The sequence below is a fragment of the Tachypleus tridentatus genome, chromosome 11 (assembly GCF_004210375.1).
Source record: "Tachypleus tridentatus isolate NWPU-2018 chromosome 11, ASM421037v1, whole genome shotgun sequence".
NCBI lineage: Eukaryota > Metazoa > Arthropoda > Merostomata > Xiphosura > Limulidae > Tachypleus > Tachypleus tridentatus.
In genome coordinates this window covers 85,705,090-85,731,527 of record NC_134835.1, presented here as the reverse complement: position 1 = coordinate 85,731,527, position 26,438 = coordinate 85,705,090, and the positions used below count along the sequence as shown (strand labels likewise).

The 26,438-nt window shown below is 31.8% G+C and overlaps 1 protein-coding gene across 27 annotated transcripts in view; it reads right to left on the bottom strand.

Annotated features, from left to right (window-relative positions):
* Window positions 1-26,438, bottom strand: part of LOC143232664 (bromodomain adjacent to zinc finger domain protein 2B-like) — a 186,296-nt gene that overhangs the window by 19,306 nt on the left and 140,552 nt on the right. For 23 of the 27 annotated variants that reach the window (XM_076468345.1, XM_076468356.1, XM_076468332.1 and 20 more), the window contains 9 exons: window positions 24,556-24,660; window positions 24,053-24,162; window positions 20,427-20,501; window positions 19,501-19,813; window positions 17,509-17,568; window positions 14,721-16,311; window positions 12,481-12,642; window positions 3,544-3,722; window positions 1,409-1,821 (listed from right to left, as the gene is read on the bottom strand). In XM_076468345.1, coding sequence (XP_076324460.1) covers window positions 1,409-1,821; window positions 3,544-3,722; window positions 12,481-12,642; window positions 14,721-16,311; window positions 17,509-17,568; window positions 19,501-19,813; window positions 20,427-20,501; window positions 24,053-24,162; window positions 24,556-24,660 — 3,008 coding nt within the window. The remainder of the gene's footprint in view (window positions 1-1,408; window positions 1,822-3,543; window positions 3,723-12,480; window positions 12,643-14,720; window positions 16,312-17,508; window positions 17,569-19,500; window positions 19,814-20,426; window positions 20,502-24,052; window positions 24,163-24,555; window positions 24,661-26,438) is intronic. The other 4 variants (XM_076468334.1, XM_076468336.1, XM_076468337.1 and 1 more) reach the window with 1 other exon arrangement.

Here is a 26,438-nt window from a genome sequence, read left to right as displayed (position 1 = left end):
ACAGCAGTTCAATAAAATTTTGAATGCAAGTCAACAAATGTGATGACATGGTCTATGACCTCTGACCCATCACAAAAAGGTTAAAGGTTGTTCTCATATAAAAAATTGAGTGCATTATATTAAAATGGTTTTGTATACACAAGCAAGGAAGTCACATGACAACTACAGCCAACATAAAGCTATGATGGAACAGAATGTACCAGAACTATGTTTCACTGGGAAAGGTTTCATGAAACAGTCCTTTTCAATACATAATATTCATACACATGTATCATAAATATATGTTCAGATTGGAGATTTAAAATTTCCAAAATGTAGGTATTCCTTGCACTTACTTACATTAGAAAACAAAGGAATATGGATCAACTTGGTACACCAGGACCATCAATATAGAGACTCACAGAAGTCACATCTCAATCACAAAAGTACACAACATAACCATGAAGAATTTCTATCTGGTAAAGCAACACAATATGTTTATACAGGTTGCCCCTGCAATATAGCCATTCAATCTTTGCATATCCAAAATAACTGGAAAATGAAACAGGTATTCATGTTACCCTATACGAAGACCTAATCATCAAGTCACTGGACATAATGCCTATAAATTTATACGTGATTGGGCTGTTTAATATAATGCTGGAGAATAGTTGTATCTGCACACTAGAATGATTATGAAAAGCATGCAGGAAGGATCTGTGTACTTTTTACATGATAGCCTTATGACTGAGGTATTGGCAACGAAAACTGTTGATGGTGTTGTCAAGGTGCATGAATGGACATGGTAATACAAGAATTAATGATGAGGTAAGTCTCCAAAAGTATTTTCATATAATATAACCAATTCTATATTCTCATAAAACTACTTCTTTAATTTTTTATTACTGTGTAAATAACTGCTTTGTCTATCTAGATCTGCTTATATTATAAATGTTTGCGTAATTTGTTTATTTTAGTATATATGGTATTGCCTTAGGAAATGCTTTTAAGTTCAAAGATTCATAATTTCAACTAAATAACTTGTTAGGAGCAAACTTGTATATGCATGTTATTTGAAATAGTATTGGAATTAAGGATTCTGAAAAATGGAATGGGCATAAGCAAAATTATTAGTCTTGCATCAGAAATATTTGAGTGTTTACATTTATTATTGGTGTTTTGATATTTTATTTGCCATTCAACTGTAGACATTGTTTGTTAGCAGGAAGATTAACAGCTTTTAAATACATTTCTTAATAATGATATCACCAGTAAAAAACATAATTGAATTTTTAAATTTCACCATTTGTAATTTATGTAAAAAACAAAACTCTAAGGTATTTATATTTTTGCTTTTACTAAATATGATATTTCATTTGCTTTAAAAATCTATATTAAAACACTAAAGGAAACAGGTGTTTCAACTTACATGATACCCAGAGGTGGCCTAATATACCGTCTTTCAATGGCACTTTCAAGTAGTAAAAGTCTTTCTTTAGCAATTTCTACTGGATTTACATTTTGCTCTTCTGACTGATTGTCAGGTTTATTGGTTGAACTATTTTCACTAAATTCTTCTGTATTACTAGCATGATCACATTCTTCCTTGCTGTTCACATTCATGGTTGTACTTCCATCTATTGTACTAATACTGCTTTCTACTTTTTCTGTTTGCATACTTTCATTAACTTCCACAGGAATAGATTCAGTTTCTTTACTTTGGTGTTTAACTGGTTTCTTTCGATGGAAGCTTAATACATCTCCTCCTTTTTTTGGCATTAGGCAGGCTGCTTTGAACTTGATAGTTGAATCATCAGTGAGTTTTGGAGGAACCTTCCAACCCTAATGAATGATAACATGAAGCTTAACAATATCTAAATTATACAGCAGTTGTAGATTCATTTATACAAGTTTAGAAAAAGTACTAAAATTAACATATACATTTAAAATATCAATTCTAACAATAGGAAAGAAATTATGTTTTTTTTTTTGCTTGCAATGCTCTGTGAGTAAACTATTTGTATAAAGATAATAATTTAGTAAAATCAGTCTTAGTTTTCTCACAACAGCTTAAATATTTAATTGGGGAACTAAAATATTTTACAAAGACATGGATATGAGCCAAAAAAACCACAAAGAACTCAAATTTACTAAACAAAGGGAAATAATTATCTTATATCTATATAGCTAGAAATACAGTTTTGATTTTAAAGTAGATTACATAATTTCTTATACTTTGCTACTATTATTTTAAGATACTTAAGAAAAACCCATAGCACTGTAGGTTGGTAAAATCTAAACTTTGTAAAATGGAAAATATTACATAATTATTTAATTCATCATCTTACAAATATGTGTAAATATTTTCAGAATTATCTGAATAAAGTTTAATTTGGTCAGTCTCAAAGAGTAAGAAGAATTAGGATTTCTTTTAATCTTTTGATAGCAATAATTAATACAAATTAATTACATACATATTTTTAAAAATAAAAAATTTTACTGTACAAACACACGACAGTAATATCAAAATTTTCATTCTCAGCTGCACCAGAGGAACCTTAAGATTTTTATCTCCTCCAATCTCACAATGTGTTATATTATTTACTAAATTTTCTACTTTAACTTAATCATGTGACATAAAAATCATGTAAGATGTCAGACCAATGATATAAAAATAAATACCAAGAACAATAAGATAATGATTTTTACAAAATGCATTTTAAAAGAATATTTCAAAATTAACAAATAACTAAGCTTAAACCCTTCTTACAACACTACTGAGTTCATACAATTATGCACAATTTTCCAATCAAGAAATATATATAACATAAAATACTTGAAATAAAATAAAATAGATACCACATTCTTTTGAACTGTATATACAATTGATAGTTTTATAAATTTTATTACTAATATTTTGCACTTTGCAAACTGGACTTTATAAATCTCCATACATTTATAAAAAGACATATTTTTAAGTCAACAGGTGCTAATTTAATAAAACTGTCTACTAGTTTTGTTTCCAGCACCATAATGAACTATATTTTCACTCATTCTTCCATGAATACAAATGTTTTCAAACTGACTAGCTCTTAAATACATAGTAAAAGTATGCCATCATCTGTGACTGAAAGTACAATGATAAAAAAACCTCATTTGATACATCTCAGCAAATCAGTTTATTACCTAATCACATTATAATAAATATTTTATGTGTATTTATTTCTGAATATGAGTGTCCTTTTTTTGCTCTAAGGTATAAAAATACTGAGATATTTTTCAAATGCTTGATAACAATTTTACACTTAAGAATAGGAATTGTGTTATTTTCCTTATTCATGTACAGATTTGAGTCATAATAGCTGTTCTGAAGTAGTTAATACAAACATTGTAAATTTACCTTACGAAAGAGTACAATAATTATTATAAAGTAAATCACAGTGATTGTTAATGCTCTACTCCCAAGAAATTATGATTCATTAACGGTATGAGTTAAAAAGATAGAAGAATGATTGTTGTAATTCTGGAAGTTACACTATATTATTGTTCCTATTTAGTATCTACCTTAACTTGCATGCTAGCTCCTGCTACTTTTTCTTCCATAACTTCTATCTGTTCTAATATTCCTAAGTCCATACGTGACGCCACTTCTGGTGACCAGTCATCTTCTTTATCCCTATCTGGAGCACCTCCTTCTTTCTTAGAAATTTCTCTGTCTAGTTCTGTGATTTCAAGATCTGTAGCTAGATATACGTATAAGTTTGTGTGTGTGTGTGTGTATATATATACATTTATACATATTGTCTTTAAATTCCAGTGAAAGAATATTATACAATAAAATGCTAAAACATTTGTCTTTTTATGATTTAGTGACTCTCACATGTCCTTAATGAAAAAGAATGAGTCTTTAGTATTAAAGGCCATAAAGTGGCCAGAGGTAATTTTTGTGCTAAAATAACGATTCAGTGACTCAAATTAAGAAGAGACTATTTTAAGGTATTCTTATTTATTAAACATGATAGGGAAAAACTTAGGGAAAACAAAAATTTGTACTACTGACAGTCTTTAAGTATGTTTAAGTTAACATTTTCCAAGTCTGAAAATGTATTACTGATAGATATTTAACCCTTGTCACTCATAGCCACCTCGACCTTCATTTGCCCTCTAGGCATTGGTAAATCTTATGAACAGTGCACCAGTCTTTTATACCACTATATTTTGTGCTTCACTGCAGTAACATATGCTAATCATGTGACCACCTTTCATCAGTCCTGTTACCCCTTCTATATTAGCACAGGTAGCTCCTTCTACCATTGCAACACACAACCCTCATTTTCAAGAATTGTCATACACAAACCCAAAAACACTGTCAGATTAGTGAGGATAGTAAGGAGGAAGGGTGGAAATGAGTGAGGGAGGTAAGTAACTAATGCAAATACATTTTCAGTTTTAGAAGGTGTTAACTTCCACTCCCACAATTGAAAGGTGAAGGCACAAAAACAAATAACACTATGTAACACAAATTTTGTTCCTGGATAGTATGTGTTATTTCTTAATTGCTAATGCTGTAAAGTACCGAAAATGGCCATTATTCCCTTCAAACTCTGCTTCTGAGACCTGAATAATGAAATTTAAAAATTAACCTATTTTCTATGTAAAAATGGACAAATTTACACATTTACATTTACAAAACAATATATGAATTAAGATTTATATGTATTTACACTAAAGTTATACAAAAATGTTTAGAAGTGAGTGGTTTTTTGAAATTTGCATCTGTAATGTAAATAACTTTCACATATCAGCCCCCAGATATAGTCTCCCATCATATTTTCATTATATGCTTCCAGGTCACAAAAGCAAAGTTTGAAGAGAAAAATAGGTCTTTCCCATTTACTTTAGGCATAAGCAATTAGGAAATAAAACTCTCTGCCCAGGAACAAGAAAAAGTGGAAATTCTGTTACATAGTGTAATCAAGTGCAGTGACTGCTATGAAAAAAAGCAGGTATGACACTATTAAAATATGAGGTGTATCTGTAGGAACAAGTATGCTCTTTTACACAGCAAAAAAGATAAAACATACAGGGTGGTAATGAAGAGAATATGTGGCTAGGACTAGAGGACCATATACAAATAATCCAAGTGAGTTTTGTATGGGCAGAAAACATTCAAAGGAGCACCTTGGGATATAATGCATTAGGCCAAGTGTGGTCTGCCTAGGCTTTTAAAAACACCCAGGGAAAGTGTCTTCAATTTTGAACAAAACAGCAAAATGAAGTTCATCCAGGCAAAAACATCTGGGGGAATCCTCTGGATTATTTTAAGTGCAGTTCATCTGGGTAAAAACATCAAAAGGAAGCCCCCTGCATAAGATATTTCATCCCTTATTGTATATTGTAATATGCAGCATAAGACTGATAGAGAAATCAACAAGTATGGTCTGCCCAGGCAAACACATCCATAGGAAGCACTCTGCATTGATATCAAGATGGCCAAGTGAGGTCCATCTAGGCAAAAAGCTCCACTGGATAATGCCAAGTGTGGTCAATCTGGGCAGAAAACATCTAGTGGAAGCACCTTGCATAACAGATATAGTTCCATAATGCATGATAATAGGTTGCATAATCAAGATAACCCTCTTCTCATCATGTGAGTACATCGGCTATGACATTTTGTTACTATACATTACACATACGCAAGGAAACCACCATGACCCACCACTCCAAGGACTGGAAACCAGAAGTGGTAAGGACCCTTGTGCTTCACTAGAAGAAAGAGGGAATAGAGACATATTAGGGAGTCTCAAGGCAACCCACTGGAGACCATGCAATGAGTGTCTGAATTTATCTGTTTTGAAAAGCAGAAAGATCAAAATTATAAGAATCAAAGGTCAGTAGAGATGGGAAAAATCCTTATCTGTTTTACTTATAAAATGCAGGAGTGATAGTCCTCAAGATACAAATAAATATATAAATACACCACAAGAAAACCATCCATTGGTCTTACAGAAACCCCTCATCTCCACAGTGAGCATAAAAAAGAAGTAGTGTAAGTGCTAATATAAAATGATTCAATATACCTGACTAGGTAACATCCACCAATAGGATGGAACCAGAAACACAAAGTGGAAAACAGATGCATAAGTGAAACCAAAATGTCCATTTATCCAAGTTAAAGGTAAACAGACATATGAAGGATTGCCAGAGTGAGAGGGTGATACCTTACTGAGGAGAATACAACATTATCATGCAAATAATGTATGACTAACATATTAGGAGTTGCTCACATTCCCTGTTGTACAACCTCCTTCAAATGACAGCAGATCCAAGCAGCTATAAACAAAGCAAACATGCCAATCATATGTGAAGACATTTTAAACAGCCAACAATCTTCTATTAAAACCTCAGGAAAAGCTAGAAAGATGAGTTGCTCATCACAGCCAGTAAGGGTAACAGGAAAGAAATCATAGAAAACAAAGTGATTTCAGTGTATAAAAAGGTGAGAATGGGAAACCTGAAAGGATTCAGTTCAAGACATATAATAATGAAAGGAATGGACAGGACAAAGAAGACAATAAGAATACAATCAGAAGTATGAATGGGAAATACAGGAGAGAAGACAAAGCAACCCTCAAAAGCAGCAGATGTTTTGGGAAAAAAGGAAAGATCGGGATAGAGGAGAACATAAGAAGCATGGTAAAGGATGCAGGAAACATTAATAGCATAAACATATGAATGACAATGTCTACTAGTGAGGAGAAAGAAATACGTCTGAAGGAAAAAGTGGTACGAAAAATATGTAGCAACAGGTTTTAAAGGCATATGGGCAAAAGCATAAAGAATGACACTGATATCCCAATTTGGAAGCCTAAATGAACACAGCAGATGAAATAAAGGGAACAGAAATAACAGGAGAGGAGACAGATCTATGAAAATGGGAGAAGTGAAAAGTGTAGGACAGAGCAGCAGAATTGCTAGAAACAGTGGAGACAGACAAACCCTGATCAAATAACGACGTAAGGAACCTGGACAAGTGTGAAACTGAAGGACAGAAAGTATGGAATCTCCAGAAAATATAACACTGGTGAAAGGTAGACCAACAATGTTGATACACAGCCAATTAGGAAGGACACATGGATTGGGTAAGCATAGAAGCTGCATGGGTAGCAAATCCCTGAGAGGAGGTAATGAATTGGCAAAAGCCATGAGTGAAGACAGTTTGGCAAAATTTGGATGAAACAAGTCTGACACTGATGGACCAGAAATCTGGATGAAGGTAAGGGAAAGGGGTTGTTTCTTCTATAAGAGCCAAAGCAGAGGAAACCATAACTGAGCAGGCCAATATGGAGCAACTATCAAAACGTGGAAAGAAGTAGCCTGTATGAGAGAAAGCACCCTCAACAGCAGTCTGATTGGAAGATAAGCATAGAGATGAATGCCCCTTCAATTCTGACTGAATCCATCTACTTCAGAGCTGAGGAGTGTGGGACAGGAGGTGAAAAGGAAAGAAGTTTGGCATTCCAATAAGTTGCAAACACATCCACATGAGACATACCCAGCAAAAACACACCCACTGACAAAACTCCTGAATGAAGGAATCACTTCATAGGAAGAACTGGATTGAAGCACAGTAGATAGTATGCAAACAGATTTATTACACTTAGAACATGACAAACAAGAATATAGTGTTGTAAATGTGAACCCAGTATGGGAAGTTGCATGTGAGAAAACACAGGGTCCTGGATTTGGTAACACCCCTTGGTGGAGATATAACTGACAACAGTTAAATTGTCAGGATGAGCCATAACCACCAACTGCAGTAAGAGTGAGAGCCCATCAAACCACCAACAGCCCCAGGTGGTTGAGATGATAGGTAGATTCCTCAATGGACTACCAAACTAATATATTCCAAGAGTTGAGGGAAGCCTCCCCCCAACCCATCAAAGAAACATCTGTGAACAGGTATGAGTTGGGACAAGGCAGAGGAAGAGGAATCCCCACTGTGATAAAAGTCCTGTCAAGCCACCAAATAAGGATGGTCTTGGTTTGTGGGGGAAGGATAATAGGATGATCCAAGGGATTGTGAGAGAAGTTCCACTGGTTGAGAAGTGTTCCTTGAAGAAAACTCATATGTGCTCAATCCAAGGAAATGAGAGCTTCCAGGAAGGCCCATGTTCCCAAGAAAGAGAACGTCTTGAGCAGGATGATAAAATTAAGATAAAGCTCTAGAGACTGCTCAATTCCATATCCAGGAGCTGAAGTGGAGAAGGCTAAGCCTGACCAAGATGGAAATTGAAGTATTCAGAGGGAGTGAGAGAGAACTTCTCCACCTTATTGAGAAATCCCACCCCAGCAGATTCTGAAATAAGGAAGTAGATGTGACTGGCAGATTGAGCTTGGAAAGAGGTGCCCAGGAGCTAGTCATCCATGCAATGATGAATCCAAAGCCCCTGCAAATGAAGATGATGTGCAAAGGCATGGAGAACCTGATACAATGCATAAGGAGATGAGGCAAAACCTAATAGTAGTGCACAGAACTGGAACACATTCTCCCACTTGATAAAATGAGGATAAAGACATGATTCCTGAGCAATGGAGATATGAAAGTAAGCATCTGTGATGTCAAATGTAATCATCCAAAGATTCAGAGAAAAAAACCCATTGAAGAGAGTTAGGATGAGAGTTAGTGAATTGGGGTGTGCCCAGAAAGTCATTTAGCTGGGATTGATTAATAATAGGTCTTCAATCTTTCATCTTTTTGGGGGAGAACAAACAGCCAGGGAGAAAAATTCGGATGGACAGAAAACACACATTATATTGTACTTTTGCGAGAAAGATCGAGAACTGACTCTGGTCAGATGAGAGGACAAGACTCAATCCTGAGGAGGAGAATAAGGAACTGGAAAAGAGGACAGAGGAGGAGGGACTGGAATTGAATGCAAAGACCCTCTGAAAAAACCTGCATCATCCATTGTGGAGGGTTTGAGGATGGCAGAAAAGAGTTGTAACCCGGTCCCCACCCGCCTGTGGAAAGACATTTAATTACTGATAATGGTGAGGCTGAGAGGAAAATGAACAGAAAGAATGGATGTAAACAGTAGAGAAAAGGGCAGGGCAAAGTAGGAACATGGGACATTTGAACAGGTAAAGTGTGAGCAGAATCAGTAGGGCAAGAGAATCAAGAAAAGTGCAATCTCATCACACACACACACACACACAAATCATCCACACAGAGCTTGACAAAGTTTCTGTAACAATGAAAAAAGGAGACACACTCCCATAAGTAATACATACCTCCCAAATAAATCCCAACAATACAAAATCCAAATGGTGAAGGAAATGGCTGAAACTGACAACCAAATCACAGTAGACCACAAAAGGATCCACAGATTGGCTGGGGACTAGTGACACAAGTTTCATCCAAATTGCCATGAACTTTTTCTGTAACACAAAAATACAAATTCATATGTCCACATGAAATGTTGATAAAAAAAACCAAAAAACAACAACAAAAGTTCAGGAATTACTGAATGAACAAGTAATAAAATGCAACAAAATTCACCTTAAGAACAAATGAAAATGCATGTCTTAACACTGTAGTGCCAACTGGGAAGTGAGGCAGGGAGCTATCTGCTCTTGCATAAAGGCTGCAATATGATTGATGAAGGATGGTCAAATAATCAGCACGTTGCTGCAATGACACAAAAAATATAGAGGCATAAAAGATTGGTACAGTGTTCATAAGGTCAATGCCTATGAGAACAAATGAAGGTCAGGATAGTTTTGTGGAATGGGGGGAAGGTACCACCGTTTAAGAATAATTTTTTATTACTGCAGAAAATAAACAGTATGTTTTCACATACTGTTGGTGTAAGTGTGCTTTCTATTCACAATGAGAAAAAACCTATACACTGGATAGGTAAGTGAAGAAAAAGTGTTATTGCCCACTATTCAGTCCTTCACATTATATAGCCACACAATAGCAGGTACTATTCACCATGAGTCTGGTCCAGCTTACAGTTACGACAGAAAGTGTTCGTACCCCTGCATAGTGAGTAGCTTTTTCCTCATAACTTAAAAAGTATCATGATTAGGATAATGAAAGTAGTGTATATTATAAATCTTATAATTACAAACATCTACATAAATTTTTATGTAAATTGAATGACAAATAAACTGTTTATAAACAAATAACTAAATATAGGAGGGGCAGAAAGTGGTCGTGAGTCTACTTTAATGGTCAGTTGAGTAGCCTTTCAGGTGAATTACTTGGCACAATCTCTTCTCATACCTCTCCATGATCGTTTGACAGTGCTCGACTGGCATTTTCTTCCATTCTTCTTTACAAAAGGCCTCCAACTCTTGCAAGTTTTTTGGATGATGCTGATGAACCCTGGTCTTCAATTCATCCCAATCATTTTCAATTGGTGACTGCAATGGCCACTCCAGAACACTTATGTGGTTTCTCTGGAACCAGGATTGCTCATATTTCGATGTGTGCTTAGGGTCATTGTCGTGCTGGAAGATCCAACAATGCTCAAGCAACAAGTTCTGAGCATCATTCTTGATATAAGTGCCTAATTTATCAACGTACTCTTCTTTTTTCATGATTCCATTGACGTGGTGAAGGCTGCCTACACCAGAAGAGCTACAGAAACCCCATAGCATGAACAAGCCACCTCTGTGTTTAACTGTAGGGACGGCGTTAAAGAAGGGAAGATTTCATTCCCCCTTCTTACGGAAAATATTACGAACATCATTGTGACCGAAAAGCTTGATTTTAGTCTCGTATGACCAAAGGATACTCTTCCAATAGGTAAAGGGGTTATCTACATGCTTTTTTGCATACCTTAATCATACTTCTAAATGAACAGGCTTTAAATATGGAGTTCTACGAGGATGGCATGCTTTGAACCCAGAAGAGCATAACATATTCGTAACTGTAGAGGTGCTTACTTCAACCCCAGTTTCCCTTACCGGTTTCTGTGTGTCATTACATGTTAAATGAGGGTTTCTACTAATTTCTCTGAGAACCTTCCTCTTGATTCTCTCTGGAATTTTGGTGAGGCATCCGGAACGTGGGAGATTAGCAGTTGATCCTGCAAGCTTAAACTTGGCAATTAGGCTTTGAACAGTAGATTTCGGCACATTAAGTTGTGTAGCAATACTGGAAAGAGAAACACGAGACTTGTATTTTATAATAATTCAGTTTTTTAAATCACTGGACATGATGACCAAGCAGATAATGATGGAGATGGCACTAAATTGCTGGAAGTACATTTTTTGCTAGTTAAATTCCAATAATTATGAACCCAGTGTTTAGTTCTGGAATGGTATAATGTAGTTTATTCATCAAATTAAACAAAATATTTACGGGAATATCAGTTTTTCCACACGTTCTGAACTGTACAAACACTTTCTGCTCCTCCTATTTTTGGTTATTTGTTTATAAACAGTTTATTTTTCATTTAATTTACATAAAAATTTATGTAGATGTGTGTTAGTATAATATTTATAATATATTATACTTCTATTAGCCCAATCATGATACTTTTTAAGTTATGAGCAAAAAAACACTCCGGACACAGAGGTATAAACACTTTCTGTTGCAACTGTATCTCTGTTTGGTTAACTTATGTTCAAGGTTACTGACGAGGACTGGAATTCTCGGAAACTAATACACAACCAATAACATACTTTGATCAAAGAGTAAATGAACTGGATCTCCCTTGAACTAAGACTTAGAAATTAAACAATATTTGATTTACTAAGTTTCTTTATTAAATGCATGTGAAGTTATAGTGTTAACTGCTGCATAAAATAGAAAATATCTGTAGATATATCATTTGTGAATGTTGTTTACTAGCAGATGGCAACTATAATGTGTATGAAATTTCATCAAAAGAAGATTTGTTGCACGCAATTTGCACATTGGAGCCAAACTAAGTAATAAAATCCTATGCAGAACCTATATGAAAACATTAAACATACTTGTAGTAGATAAGAACAAATAAAAGTAAAAGAAATTATATTAAATACTAAAGGTCTTTAAAACATTTGAATGTAAATAAACATCTCAAGTATAAAAGCTCAATTCTATGACTTTAAAACATTCTGCTAGATGTAAATATTGCAGGCTTTTAATACGTTATTTTACATTCTTATATCAAACTTGAGCACTTAATAACAGCTGAGCTGGGAAAATTAAGTAGTGACACAAATTCCTTGATTACTATTACAAACTGACCAGTTTCACCATATTAAACAGTTTAATAAACTGAATGCTTGATAACATTATTTTTGTTATTATTACTTGATAACACTATTTTTATCACCCTAGTCATTTATTTACAACAAATACTTCTTTATGAAAGCAGAATACAAGTGTCAATAATTTGCATTATGGTATGACCACAACAATAGTAACCATATTGTTAGATCTAAAGAAGATAAAACATTTGAATGACAATAAGTCTTATCTTAAAATTATATATTACATACTTTCATGATGACCCTGAGTACAAGCTTGACATGCATAATTGAAGTATTTTTGGAACTGCCTCTGTAGATGCCTTTCTCTTATACCTCTTGGATGAAGAGCATTTAGTAATGTTTTCAACTGTTCCGAGTCAGTGATCCTCCACCAACCTTTTCGATACTCTACTTTAAAAGAAAATAATAAAAAAATTTTATAACAGTATATGACTATTTACAATCCTAAATCAGAGCAAGTGATTGAAAGGTGAAAGTACTGGAAGAAGGAGATATCTATGTTTCAGTGCAGAATATAGTCTTCAAAACTACTTTTGAGAAAACATTGTATATCCTTCTTAACCTTCAGAGAAGTGAGCTGCAAATAAACTTCCTGCTACATGTATTAGGTACCACAAAATTTTATTTGACTTCATTCAAATAAATACTAGCACTGCATATCTTACAAAGTGTTTCTGTGGACAAGATAATTTCCAGCCAACAAATATTTTGAGAGATAAAATTAGGACTACTTGAGTGAAAATTAAGAAATATTTATGAATATTTCAAAAACATACTAGGGAGAATAGGGGCAAATCTTCAGCTTAATATGATAAGTGACACTTGTAGAATATTAACAGAGAAATTTTGAATATAAAGTGTTTGTTAGTAGAAATCAAGAACTTCCTTAGATGTTTGGATGTGTAAATTCTGATAATGTTTTAATTTATCACCTTATGGTTTCTCAAAAATCTTACTATAAAAACCATATAACCTAACTACTTCTCAATCCATACCCATGAATCCACCAGTTATTTACAGAAGGCCAAAGGAAGTGTCATCACAACATTAACATTTCAAGACGACACAAAACAGTGATATTTTTAATTTTATGGCTTTATATAAATTAGTGAGGAATTATTTTAGGGAAGACTTATAAAATGAGGAATTTTAAGATTGTTGGAAAAAAATGACAATCAAATAAAAAGAGCTTGGAAATGAAACACAGATACTCAAAAATTAAACTAAAAAATAACTTAAAGAACAAGATGGTAAGAATTATACATATCTATGTTGATCATCCACTGACCTGCCTTCATTATTTAATCATTCTAAGCTGTAACAAGACTAGATACCTCCTGAGACAAGACAGATATGTCAGTTTCAGATTAGTTCTCTTAGAAACCACAAGTGTAAGGAAACAAAACTAGAAGTTGGATTCATCAATTCTAAACAAGTGCAGCCCAAAGCTAAAAGAAATAAAAAGCAATCAAATTAAAAAAGGACATCACAGTTTACATCAGTTGTTTTACCAGATGAATAATCCAAAAAACAAAGACTACAAAATCTCACCTGTGTAAAAAAAAATGAATCAAATCTTTCCTTCACCACTAAATTAATTCACAAGTTTGTTGTGTAAAAATATCATTAAGATGTCCAAAAACATCTCTCCCTATCTGCTCCTTGAAGAACATGACAGAAATGAGAACTGATGAAAGGACTGAATCTAGCAAAAAGCTTTACTTCTAGTGTAAGTGTAAAGTAGCTTGAAGCTTGTAAATGATCATTTCTGTTGCTAAAAACCAAAGCTTATTGTTTAATGGTTTTGGGGCCAATTTCAACATTTGTTGTTAAAAGAAACTCATTAGACAGATATTTGACAACATATATTCAAAGTTCATTGAGAAAAGCCACACTTTCTTGGATCTCCAGTACTAACAAGTAAAATACAAGTATATTCTGACAGCATTCAACAGCTACAAAATGGAAGACAATATAGCAAAACCTACTGTGGTTAATAACATGGGACAGGACTGACAAACACTTGAGACATCTAGAATGCAATGAACTCATAATGTACATGAAAATGTTTTAATTTTTCAGCAGAATATTAAATACCAAAATATAAATAAATGTTTGTGCACTTAAATATCAGTTTATAATAAGCATTTGAATTCAACATTTGTGAGATATGTATTAATACATATTACTGTATTCTTAAAAACCTAGTATAAAACAAAATATTAAACTTCAGTAAACAAAAAATGTTACACTGTGAATATAATATTTCTTTTGGGTAAAAAAATATTTGAGGTGTTTGTTTGCACAAATAAGCAGTGGCCTTCAGTTCCTTCTTTTGGTCAAAATTTCTCAAATTACAATAAACTAGATAATGACTAGTAGTAATACTTTTTTATATTAAAGAACTGTATTATGTTAAGATGTTAAACAATGCTAAAAAATCAGCAATATTCAATCTTTTTTATTACCTGGAGGTAACGAGGAAAGTTTGGCATGGTTCACAGATTCCGTTGATACTTTTTGATGAACTCCTGAAGTCTCCTCTATAGAGTTGTTAAGTTTAGAATAAAACCCGTATTGCATGGAGTTAGGAGTATAGCTCGGGGATGAAACTGTAGTAGGAGTAGAACAGAATAATAGGGGATTTATTGGTTGGGAAACTGTGGATGTTGGTGTAGAAGTGAGTTGAGCAGATCCTGCTGTGGTGGATATTGAGGTACTGTGGTAAAGTGAATTCGAAACAGGACTAAGAAGTGGATTAGGTAACAGAGGAGGTGGGAGTCCATTTAACAGTCCAAGCTGGAGGTTAGAAAAAGGTAAGGCTGTAGCAGGATAACTTTGACTGCTGTTGGAGATAATGGGTGTGGATAGGTTCTGTGAAGATGATTCCTGTATAGTTCCAAGAATTGATGTTGTTTTTGTAGTTAAATGAGAGTTAACTGATGCACTTAATGGCTTCTGAGGAGAACTGTTAGAAGATTTTAATGATGCTAGTTTACACTGTGCTTCTTGGGAAAAAGTTGTATTATCACAAGGCATTCTAGGAAGAACACTAAACCAAGGTTTCTGATTTGGTTGCTTCTCTGCTAGATTCTTGAGAACTTGCTCTGCTGACAGAAACCCAGGGGACAGTCCTAATAATGGACTAAATGATGAACTAGACACAGCTGTGTCAGTTTTAGGTAAGTTAAAGTAGCTGCCATTCAACTCCCTACCATGTAACAAAGGTCCATTCATAAGCATTGAGCCTGCAAGAAGTGAAGCAAAAAATGGAGAGTGAAGTAACCAATTTTGTTCAATATTAAGGGTACCACTTGATGAAGTTTTAGGAATAGCAAGTTTGCTAGCTGTGCTAGAATTCAACACACTTTCATCACTTTGTGGCCTCTTTGTCTCTAACAAAACAACAGTGTCTTGGGAACTTTTCAGTTGTTTGGATAAAGTTTTGTCATAACTTGGAGTGTCTCCATGCTTGGAAACCCCTTGAATTTCTATATTAGAAATTGCACTTGTAACAGCCTTATCTCCTTTTGAACCTTTATCAGCATTACTCATTTTGTCATTCATACCATCTTCATTAACAATATTAATAGCTTTATCTTCTTCAAAGTTTAAATGCTCAGTTTTTTGTTTCTTTTCATTTTCATGTATTTTGTCTGATGTGATTTCTTCTTTGAAACTCACTTCAGCTTTATTTGTTTCTTCTGGAAGATCTATATGTGTGTCTACTTCCATAGATTCCAACTTCAAAGGTGTTACAAGATTTTCTACTTTATCTTTTACTTCCAATTTTGCCGGTGCATCTTGAAATTCATCTTTATCAATTACTTTATTTCTACAGTCTATTCTTTCTTGATCTGTTTCATTCTTTTCTACTAGTATTCCATCCTGTTCTTCAAATTGCTCATTTTCCAGTTCTGCTGACTCCATCCCTTCAACAAAAATGCCACCAGATAATGGAAGAACCCAGTAACGACGATGATACCGATCCTGACCAAAACTTGTAGCTCTAAGAGACTGAAGTGCCTTGGATAATTTGCTGTGAAACTGTGCTTGTTGCTGCAGGCAAAAAAATTGTGGAATTACATAATTAAGTTGAGGAAGAGTGTAAAAAAGAAATAAAGCTGTATCAAAATCAATCAATGCTTTTTAAATATCCACTGTCATTATTCATTAATGATGTTTTGTACTGACACTAATTTTCATATTTTTATAATGCAATATATCTTTCAGTTTATTTTAATGAGTTATATTATTTTATGATGTTTAACACAAAAGAGCAAAAATTATGCAATGAAAAAAATAATTTCATGATTCAAGGCTGTTCCAATTTGTTTGAAGTTGCATTGAAACATGTCCAAAATATAAAAGAAATACCTAAATTATGAACATAATAGGAAGACAAAGTTTTTAATTAACTAATGTTAGAAAATCCATGTAAAAAAAATTGAGTCTGCTGAAGAATAAAATTTGTGACTATTTGGTTACTATTTCTTTAAAAAGAACCAGTAAACTTTATATTTCCATATCAATAGAGTGTTTTTCGTATAGCAAAGCCACGTAAGACTATCTGCTGTGTCCATCAAGGGGGACTGAGCCCCTGATTTTAGCGCTGTAAATCCATAGACTTACTGTTGTCCCAGTGAAGGACTATTATCACATTAAAACCTCATAATTGATCTAATTGATCTTTTTACTTGTTTAAGAAAACCATTCTTTAAAATAAATCTCCCTTTTTGTTGACAAAGGTACTTTTAAAATCAAACTTTATAAAACTATACAACTGAGCTAGTTGGAAGTAGAACTTATGGACAGGAATGAAATAGTTTTCTTATTTGTAAAGAAATTTCATCAAACATGACAACAATACAGCTGCATTGAAACATACTTAAGAAGATGTTTCTCCTCAACATCACACCCATAAATTCACCAAAACCGAAAAATGTAATATTGCATAACATCTCTATAAAACTCATGTCCAAGTATCCATTAAATGTTGCGTTTCTTCACCGTTTCTCGTAAAAGATGGTAATACATTAAAAACATTAAATGTAACTTTTATTTAGATGGATCTATTTCTACCAGTTAGACGGATCGGTTTGAATAACATTGTCCCTCCTAAAAGTATTGATTTTAATAAAAGATACAAAAACACGTTTACTTGTAACTATATCTTATAACTCTGAGTTTACTAATAGCTAAATTAACATTTCCCATATTAATACAAAAGTAAAGATACACAACTTGAAAATTTACCTTGGAAAGTTTTTCAATTCTTTTTCCTAATTCTTCATCACATATACCCAGTTCTTCATCCTGTTTAAAAATGAAACACAGTTGCAGATTCATTACATCATAAGTAAATAAGTAAATTATGATTAGCCAAATTAAGTCTTGTGTGTTGCTCACATAATCTGTGTAATACTATATGAGCAAAGGATTATAAAAACACTTGCTTAAAACATTATTATGCTAAAATTGATTAGCAGTGAAACCTTTTAAAAATTCATTGCTACAAATATCTGATTTCATAACAAGCATCAGCAAAAAACTCTGTAATAGTTAAGAAAACTCTGCATTTTTAATAGTCTTTCTTTAAAATAAATTTTCTAATTATATTTCAAATGTCTCATATATTTATGTGTTCATCTGATTTCTTTGTTTATCTGACAGCAAAGATTTTGAATGAAGACTAGATTAACCAATTTCCATACATGGCTAATTGCAACTTTTCTGCATTTAGTAATGCTGAAAAAAATATTTGAAGGAAAATAATATTCTAAAAGCTTTCTAAAAACAACAATATAGTAAAAGTTAACAAACTTTGCTTCAACTTATGCACTGTTTTAACTGGAAGATAGTTTAATCACAATATAAGTTAATCCCATTTGGTAATTTCTACATGGTTTGGCATTTTAGAAACAACTCACAGATGCCTAAAGGTGTCAACACAAATCTAAATAGTATTTTCATTATATCTGAAAACCAAGGGATAAATATTCTTTTCAAAATTTTTGACTTGTTATATTCTTAAGCCTAATTTGAATTATTTACAAAACTATTATCTACAGCTTTCAATTTTTATATTTTCTGTCTATCAATCATGCCCCTCTTTTGTGTATATTCTGTGTTTTACACTATTTCCTATAATAAAATGTATTTATGTAAATATCTCAAGAATAATAAGTCCTCTTATTGCTTGATTCAAATTTCATCACCTGTACTGTTTGGAACATTAATGGATGATCTTTTCAGATCTTCCTGTGTTATTTATTATCAGCCCATTCATAATACAACTGGTTTGGTTACTTCAAGGTGATTAGGATCAACAGAAATGACAAAATGTTTTGACTTGTTCCCTTACATTTTGCTGTACCTCACTTGGTAATATGATCAATCTATTGAGACAATGCTGAGATTATACTCACTTTCTACAAACAAGAAATTCAATCTTATTACATCTAATACCTTATTTATATTATATATTACTATTCATTTCATGTAAATCTGTTTAATAAGAAATTAAGTTTTTTTTATTTTTAATGTTGAAAAACATTTTCAATTATAAAACAGTTTTTTGATATAAATTAAACACCATAACACTCCAATGCAATATCTGAGGGTTCAACTAATTTTATTAGAAAAACTGAAAACAAAGTGTGGATCTGTATGCATTTTGCTGAGAGACCACAAATGAGGGCAAAAAGAATGTTATATGTTACACCTGCTATACCTATTGCTTATCATATAAATTACATTATACAATTAATTACATGGAAATTAAGTAATTAATATCGGAATAATGTAATGAGTTCTTTGATTAAGAACAGCAACAATTATGAATGAGTATGCTATTTGCATTTCAGAAATTATAACAATGAAATGGTAATGTAAAGCTCAGTAAGTTTTCTGGCACATGCAGACATTTTGCAGTTAACGTCTTATTTTTTCTTTCTTCTTCAATTAAAATGAAAATTAAAAATAAGTAAATAATGAGCAACATATGGTTACTAAGAATGTTTACTCTCATTGAACTTTCCAAGAATGATAATTTTTTTCAGGTGGTCAGTAGTCTGCCAAATAAAAAAACAAACAACAAAAAAAAACTATCAACTAAAAGGTTTTTATAAAAACAAATTCTATAATAAAACCAAATTTCTTTTTACAAAAACTATGTATTTGATAGTACTAGATAAAATGATTTGATTTTTATTCTTCTATACAGAATAGTAAGGTTTTTGCACTTACCTCTCCTTCTGACAATCTGCTTGTTGCTCGAGTAGCATCACTCTCATTGCCACTTTCATCATCATTTTCATCTTCTTCTTTTGTTTTGTCCTTACCCCCTTTGGTTGTCTTACACGTTTCATTACCTGACAATACCCTCTTATTTTTAACATCAGTATTTACATTCATATCTATGCTAGTTCCCATTTCAAAACTCTGTTGCTTGGCTTTAGATTCCTTCAAATCTTCTCCATTGTTGTTGTCAACAGAAGTATTGATGGATTCCTGTTTTATTTGGCATTTTAATGCCCTGATTTGTTGAATGTTTCGGAGTCTGTAACAGCATTTTGAAAAAAAAAAGGATCAAAGTTTTATTACGATTTTTGCTCTTTTGATCAATATCTTCATCTGACTGATTTTTCTCAATGAAAAACATCTTTTGACTTTCAGTCTAAGATGCAAATAAGTAACAATACTGGCTTATTATTACTTGTGTTCTGTAGAAACTTTGCAAAGGATAATACAATTTCTTTTTGTTATTACTGAAGCAAAATGGTTAACTTTAGGTTTACTTTATTATCTTAAGAAAGTTTTTGGGAAAGAAATTTTCAGAACTGTACATACTAATTAAAAACTAACTAATGGTTGGTTATTAAAAACTTGAAAAATGTGGATGAAGGCTTGAAAAATAAACATTATAAATGTGAACAAGAAAGTTACAAGGTGAATTGAAAGAAGAACTCAAAGACATATGAGTGTTTATTACATAGAATCTTTCTGTGGAGTTTGGAGTTAAAAAAAATAACTTAAATGTTCAAGATTTTTTTTAAATACAGTTTTTATTTGAAATAACATCTTACTGGCTTAATAACTATTACAGTGCACATGTTTAGAAAATAAAAATCAACAGGTAATTTACATGTGGTCTTAATGGACTAAAAACTTACTTTCTCAGTTTTCCTTCAACAATCCATTTATCTCGACGCAAGTTATTTACAGTTTCAATGTTGGAATCGATTTGCCTAAAATAAATATAACCTCATTATTGTTTAGTTACACAGATTAATACCGATGGAGACAACAGTAACTAATTCATGAACTGTCTTTTACAAATTTGAATTACAATCACTAAGAAGATGTTAAATGAACTATAAAAATATTGTATTAAAAGCAGCTTAAATTGTCAGAAATATCAACTTTTGTGATGACAACTGAAGTGCTTGAGTGGCAATCTCATTTTCTTTCGTTATTTCTATGCTCTAGATTCAAACACAAGACCTCTCACACAACCAGACGAGTGAGATAACCAAGTGAACTAAAGAATTAACCCAATATCAATTGTTCATATGGCACTTTTAAACAACTTAAGTTACTATGTTCTTTACCACTAACAAACAAGACATCCTCTAGCTTTATTTCAGGGTTGTTGAAGGACTATTTGATCAGCAGTTTTCCTTGATCTAATCCACTTTTTTTGTATTTTTGGCAAAAAAGTTTGAACCTGGGCCTATTAGTTGCACAAACAAGTGCTTTGCTAACTCAGCTAGTGGGTTAATGCTTTAGCTTAGCTAACAAAAGGACTTGCTTTGCTTCTAAGAGGTTCAGAATTCCCAGAAATACAAAAGTAAAAGTACCAACTGCTGTTCCATGATCCTCAAACATCTCATGGATGAGCCTTGTTTGTGATATGGGAAAAATGTGTTACATTGAATTCTTAAGAAGTGCCTTGAAAACAATTATTAGTAGATTAACCTACATACTAAATTACTACAGCACTTATGTTAATCCAGAAAGTCTGAGGTTTAATTCTGAGTTGACTGGAGATGGGTTGAAGTTACCACAGTTCCACTACATTAAGCACACTGATTTATTCCTCCTAACAGGTAACTAATATGGTTTAGAAGCATTTAAAATTTATTATAAGATACAGATAAAGGTGTAGCTAGTACTAACTCCTGATTGATGCTGGTTATATTTTCAGCCTGAATAGCACCTTATGTGACATATAAGCTAAATGGCCATTTCAGAAACTCCTGAAATTCAGGTATAGCTATCCCTAATTGAGAACTGTTGTCTAAATGTAAGGCAATGAGTTAGCAGCAATAACTGCTTACATGGTTACTACTAACCAAATAGCAGGACAGACTGTACTAAAATTGTAGTGTCTTCACAACTGAAAATGGGGAGCATGTTATATCACATGCTTGATATATATGCATATATATGCATTATATGCACATATAAATATCATTTATATTTCATTAAATAATATAATTTATCTACTTATTTTCTATAAGTCTTTACGTACAGAAGTGTAAGACCTCTGACCTTCCAATATAGAGCTTGGGATGGTAGTCAATAGCTACACTTGGCTTGCTTCTTCTGAATACTAAACACAAATTTTATGTAACAGATAGTGAAACAAACCAATTACTACATGAATAAGTCTATTTAATGTTAAACATATTTTGAAATTTACAATCACAACTGTACAATATTATCATAACACATTCAACACAGATGCTGAAACTTTTTTGTGCAGTCTATCTTGTAAACACTGTAAATGCAGCACTATTTAAAAAGTCCACATTATTTCCATTTATACATACTTTATTTTATACTAGTAAAACATGAAACATTTTTATTGTTGAGATGAACATTTCAGCATCATGAACTTATAGCATAATAATAATAACATAAGAGAATAATCACTATATATTTAAATTTCTTTTTGGGACAGTAAAAATCAATATTATAGTCCACTATGTGCTTTCCACATGGTCACTTTGATATTCTCATTATGTGGCATCAGCAACAAGAACAAAAAATCCATTAACTCTCTTGCTATGGGTTTTTCTATGGTCAGAGGTCAAAGGGCATGCCACAATGTTGTAGACTTGCATTCAAAATTTTATTGAACTACTATTTTATGAATATGTGCCAATAAGTTTAGTATCACATTGTAGACTATATTTCCATTTTTAATATTATACATTACTTAATTTAAAAGTAATTACTAAAACAAAATTCCTAAATATCAATTTTTATGTTTCACATTGTATGTTGAACACAGCTTGGTTCAAATTAGATGTTTGTGATGTTCAACTAGAAAGTCTAGAGTTTATTATGAATTAAAAACTTATATTACTGATACTGACAAGCTGGGATATAAAATAAGAACCTTTATCTTTTCTATTTGTGAAGATTTCACAATATTTAGTGAATCAAGTACTTCCTTATATACATCTCTTTTGTTCTGTCATGGCTTTATAACCAATCAAAAACTCAAAATTTTTCCCACCTGGTTTTCCAAAGCTCTTAAAGTAGAAATTTCCCAAGATTGTTTCTTCTGTCTTAAATCTTGGAAGTAAGGGGTAGGTGAAAATGTTGTTTGAAACCAATTTTTTTCTTAGACCATAATATAGTTTAGTTGGTAAGTCTTATAAATTACAGTGGAATTCTGTGATTTTGATATAGTCATTTATAATTTTTTTAAATTATAAATAAAACCTAAAAAAGTTATTTTATTTTACATATGTGAAATGTGACAGGACTTCAGATGAAAGGTATGGCCTGCCATGTATATGGCAAGTGAGTACAAAGTTCTTACTCCTGTAAGCAGTAGAGATTATTGTTTTTTTTATATTTCTTTATCAACTATTCTTTGTTTTAAGAAAAATAACTAAAATTTAAGAACTTATTTGTAAATAATGTATACACATATGTGATGCATTATAACTGAAATGTGACCATATTTTACAAAATATTGGTCCACTGAAACAAAGCCAAGACAGATTATTTTGTAAATACCAGTTTTATAATATTGAACATGGTAACATGAGTATGCATGTGCTACATCGTTGTAACCTCTGTAATGTTAGTCAGATAAAGGTGAAAGATCAATAAAATAAAAATAATAAATATAGAAAGTGTATAACTAAAATAAAAAAAAGTGTAATTGATATTTATTTCCTAAATGTTTAAAGTGGTTATGAGGTCTGTAAAATTAACCAAACTTGGTAACGGGCAAAACAGTTAAAATAAGAAATAAAATACAAATTTGTTTCTAAACAAAAATGTTTGATAATCATCTGGAGGTTATAAATATTTTGCACATTAAAATTGATGATTTTCTCATGCTCAAAGGTATTTTTAATGTTAAACAATCAACAAAAATGCATGAGCAAATCATTACTTAAAAAATCTTAAAACATAATACAAATAATTATGTATTATATAAGTTTTAATTTCTTAATTTCAAAAGTAAATGTTTAAATACATTCTGTGTATCATATAATGGTTGTTCACTCTGAATACCTCATTTTGGATTTTTCTTTTTAGTCTGATATAATCTCATGAGTTTGGCACAAATTATACACTTATATTCATGATGTTAGAAAATTTGCTGCTGAAGAAGAAGAGGTCCACCTTTTGAAAGTGATAAGGTTAGAGGATTTTTATTCATTTTTATCAACATTATAGATATTGCTAGGTTATAATGTGGATTTATAGCTTCCAAAAAATACTGTCAAACCCCCATGCCATTTTACGACTAAGTACTTTGAAAACATACCTTAAAATACCTCGGCTACATAACAAGTTGTTGCACAGTGAAGTCATGATTTCTGATTTCTGTGTTGGATTCAAAGACAAAAAGGGCTTTTCTGTCAACCACTTGCACATCTATCAACATAAAAAGATACTTATCAGTACATACAAATTTAACATGAGACATTACTAAACATTTGATTTAATTTTATGGGAAGATTTCTTAATAAAATTTTAATTTGAAATTTTTTTATTTTTATCCTTTCCCTGAACACAACTGATACTTTTAGTTCATATTTTTGTATACAAAAAAGCAAGAAATTTTTATGTGAAAGAATGCTCAAAAACATTTTAAAATATGAAAAAAAACATAAGGTACATATACAGGTTATTTATTTTTAATATTTTTATTACATAAAATCTATTAATCAATGGAAATACTAAAATCACTAGAATAATAAATAGATATTAAATGTTTAATTCATTAAATCATTATATGGATTACAATAGTTCTTTACTGTGTTTTACCTTGCTTGTTTTGTCAAGTGCAGTGAAATACAGACGAAGAACTTCAGATACATTATTACTGGCTACATCAACATCTCGCAGATTCTGACTAAGAACAGACACAGCCTAAAAGATATGTTACATAATATAAATACTCTTTTACACTTATACTTCAGATTGCAAAACATAAAACCAAACAATTCTTTTTAGACAATTACAACCCAGTGTTATTTTTCTGAAAGCACAAGCTTTTAGCTCATTTGTAATAACTTTCTACAGGTGACTATATTTTACAATGGTCACTTCTTTCTTTCATTTTTTAAAATCAACATATATTTGATATTAAAAACAAACACAACAGCATATCACTAAATTATACCACATCCACCTCTTGCAAGCTTAGAAGAAAAATGCTGTAATATTTCATTACATTTATCTTAAAACTACAGCTTTGGAATGGTGGGAATTTTAGGAAACAAATATAAAAAATTTTTGGCAAAAAGTGAAAGGTTAATCTTAATTTTATAAAATAAATATGAAAAACAAATGCTAAAAATTATAAAAGCAAAGCTTTCCTGTATATTGGTAGTCATGAGACAATGAAGGTAATTTACTGAAAAACACAGAATGACTGTAAGATGATCATTATACAAAGGGAGATGATAATTTTTCCACAACAGCATCTTTGTTAAATAAGCACATTTGTAACTTTGATGCATTACAATGAGAATTCTCATAAATTTTTAAAAGTATTCATTATTCATGCTTTGTTTGTAACTAAGCATAAAGCTACACAATTAGTTAGTTGTGTTGTGCCTACCATTGGTATCAAAATTTGGTTTCTAGTATCATAAGCCTACAGAGTTACGGCTGTGATTATTAATACATATTAGCTTTTAAGTCTGGAATATCTTTTTAATTCTAATTTTTTATTCTCAACATAATCAATTCTTTCATTAAGTCTAAAACACCAATCAGTATATTAAATATAGATACCTTGAAGAACTGGATATTTTTTTGTAATTCTGTAATCTCTAACAACTAAATACTTCCTCTGATAGTCAACTTACTACTAATGTTTACCAAATACATCTTCACCTAAATCCTAACTGAACTTAATGAAAAGTTATAGTTACTACAGAACTACAAAACAGTAATAATGCAAAACATGTTAAATTCTAAAAGATGACTACATTTAACATATTTTGAAGAATGATAAAAAAAAACATTATTTAACCCCTTCCACCCAGATATTCTGGGTATTACCCCAAGAAAATGTGTACCATCAAATTTTGAAATTGGTGATGTATTTTTACAAACTTCCTTCAAAATAAAAGTATAACTGAAATGTTGAGATTTAAAATTATTTTTATTTGATGTAGGCTTTATTCACATTTGTTTTGCAAGAAATAATTTAAAAAATCAGAACTGTAGGCATAATTGACAATTTTTGGCCTCACATGTACATTTTTATTCACATGGTAGAAACCCTTAAATTTCCCAAATGTGTGGAGATAACTTGCTAATAGACAAAACTAAGTTGGAGAAAACACAGATTTTCAGCTCAAGTAGTTTGAAAACAGTGAAATGTTCAGGTTGGGGATGTCAAGAATATGAGTTTCCCTGCACATTTATTTATTTTACTGAAGTAATTTTACTGTAAGTTAACCTTTTTATATATATAATACATTTTTGTTTTTTTAAAAAATTGAACCTGAAGCTATCTCAGTAATTAGTGCTGGAATTGTATTTTGCCAAAAGTAAGTGGTGTTATGTCTTTTTGAACATATTAGATATGCCATTAAAAGTAGAACATAAATTTTATGTATAAGATATAATGAGATAAATATTAACTATTTATTACAGTTTCAATACTTTAGATGACATTTTATTTCACCTTTTCT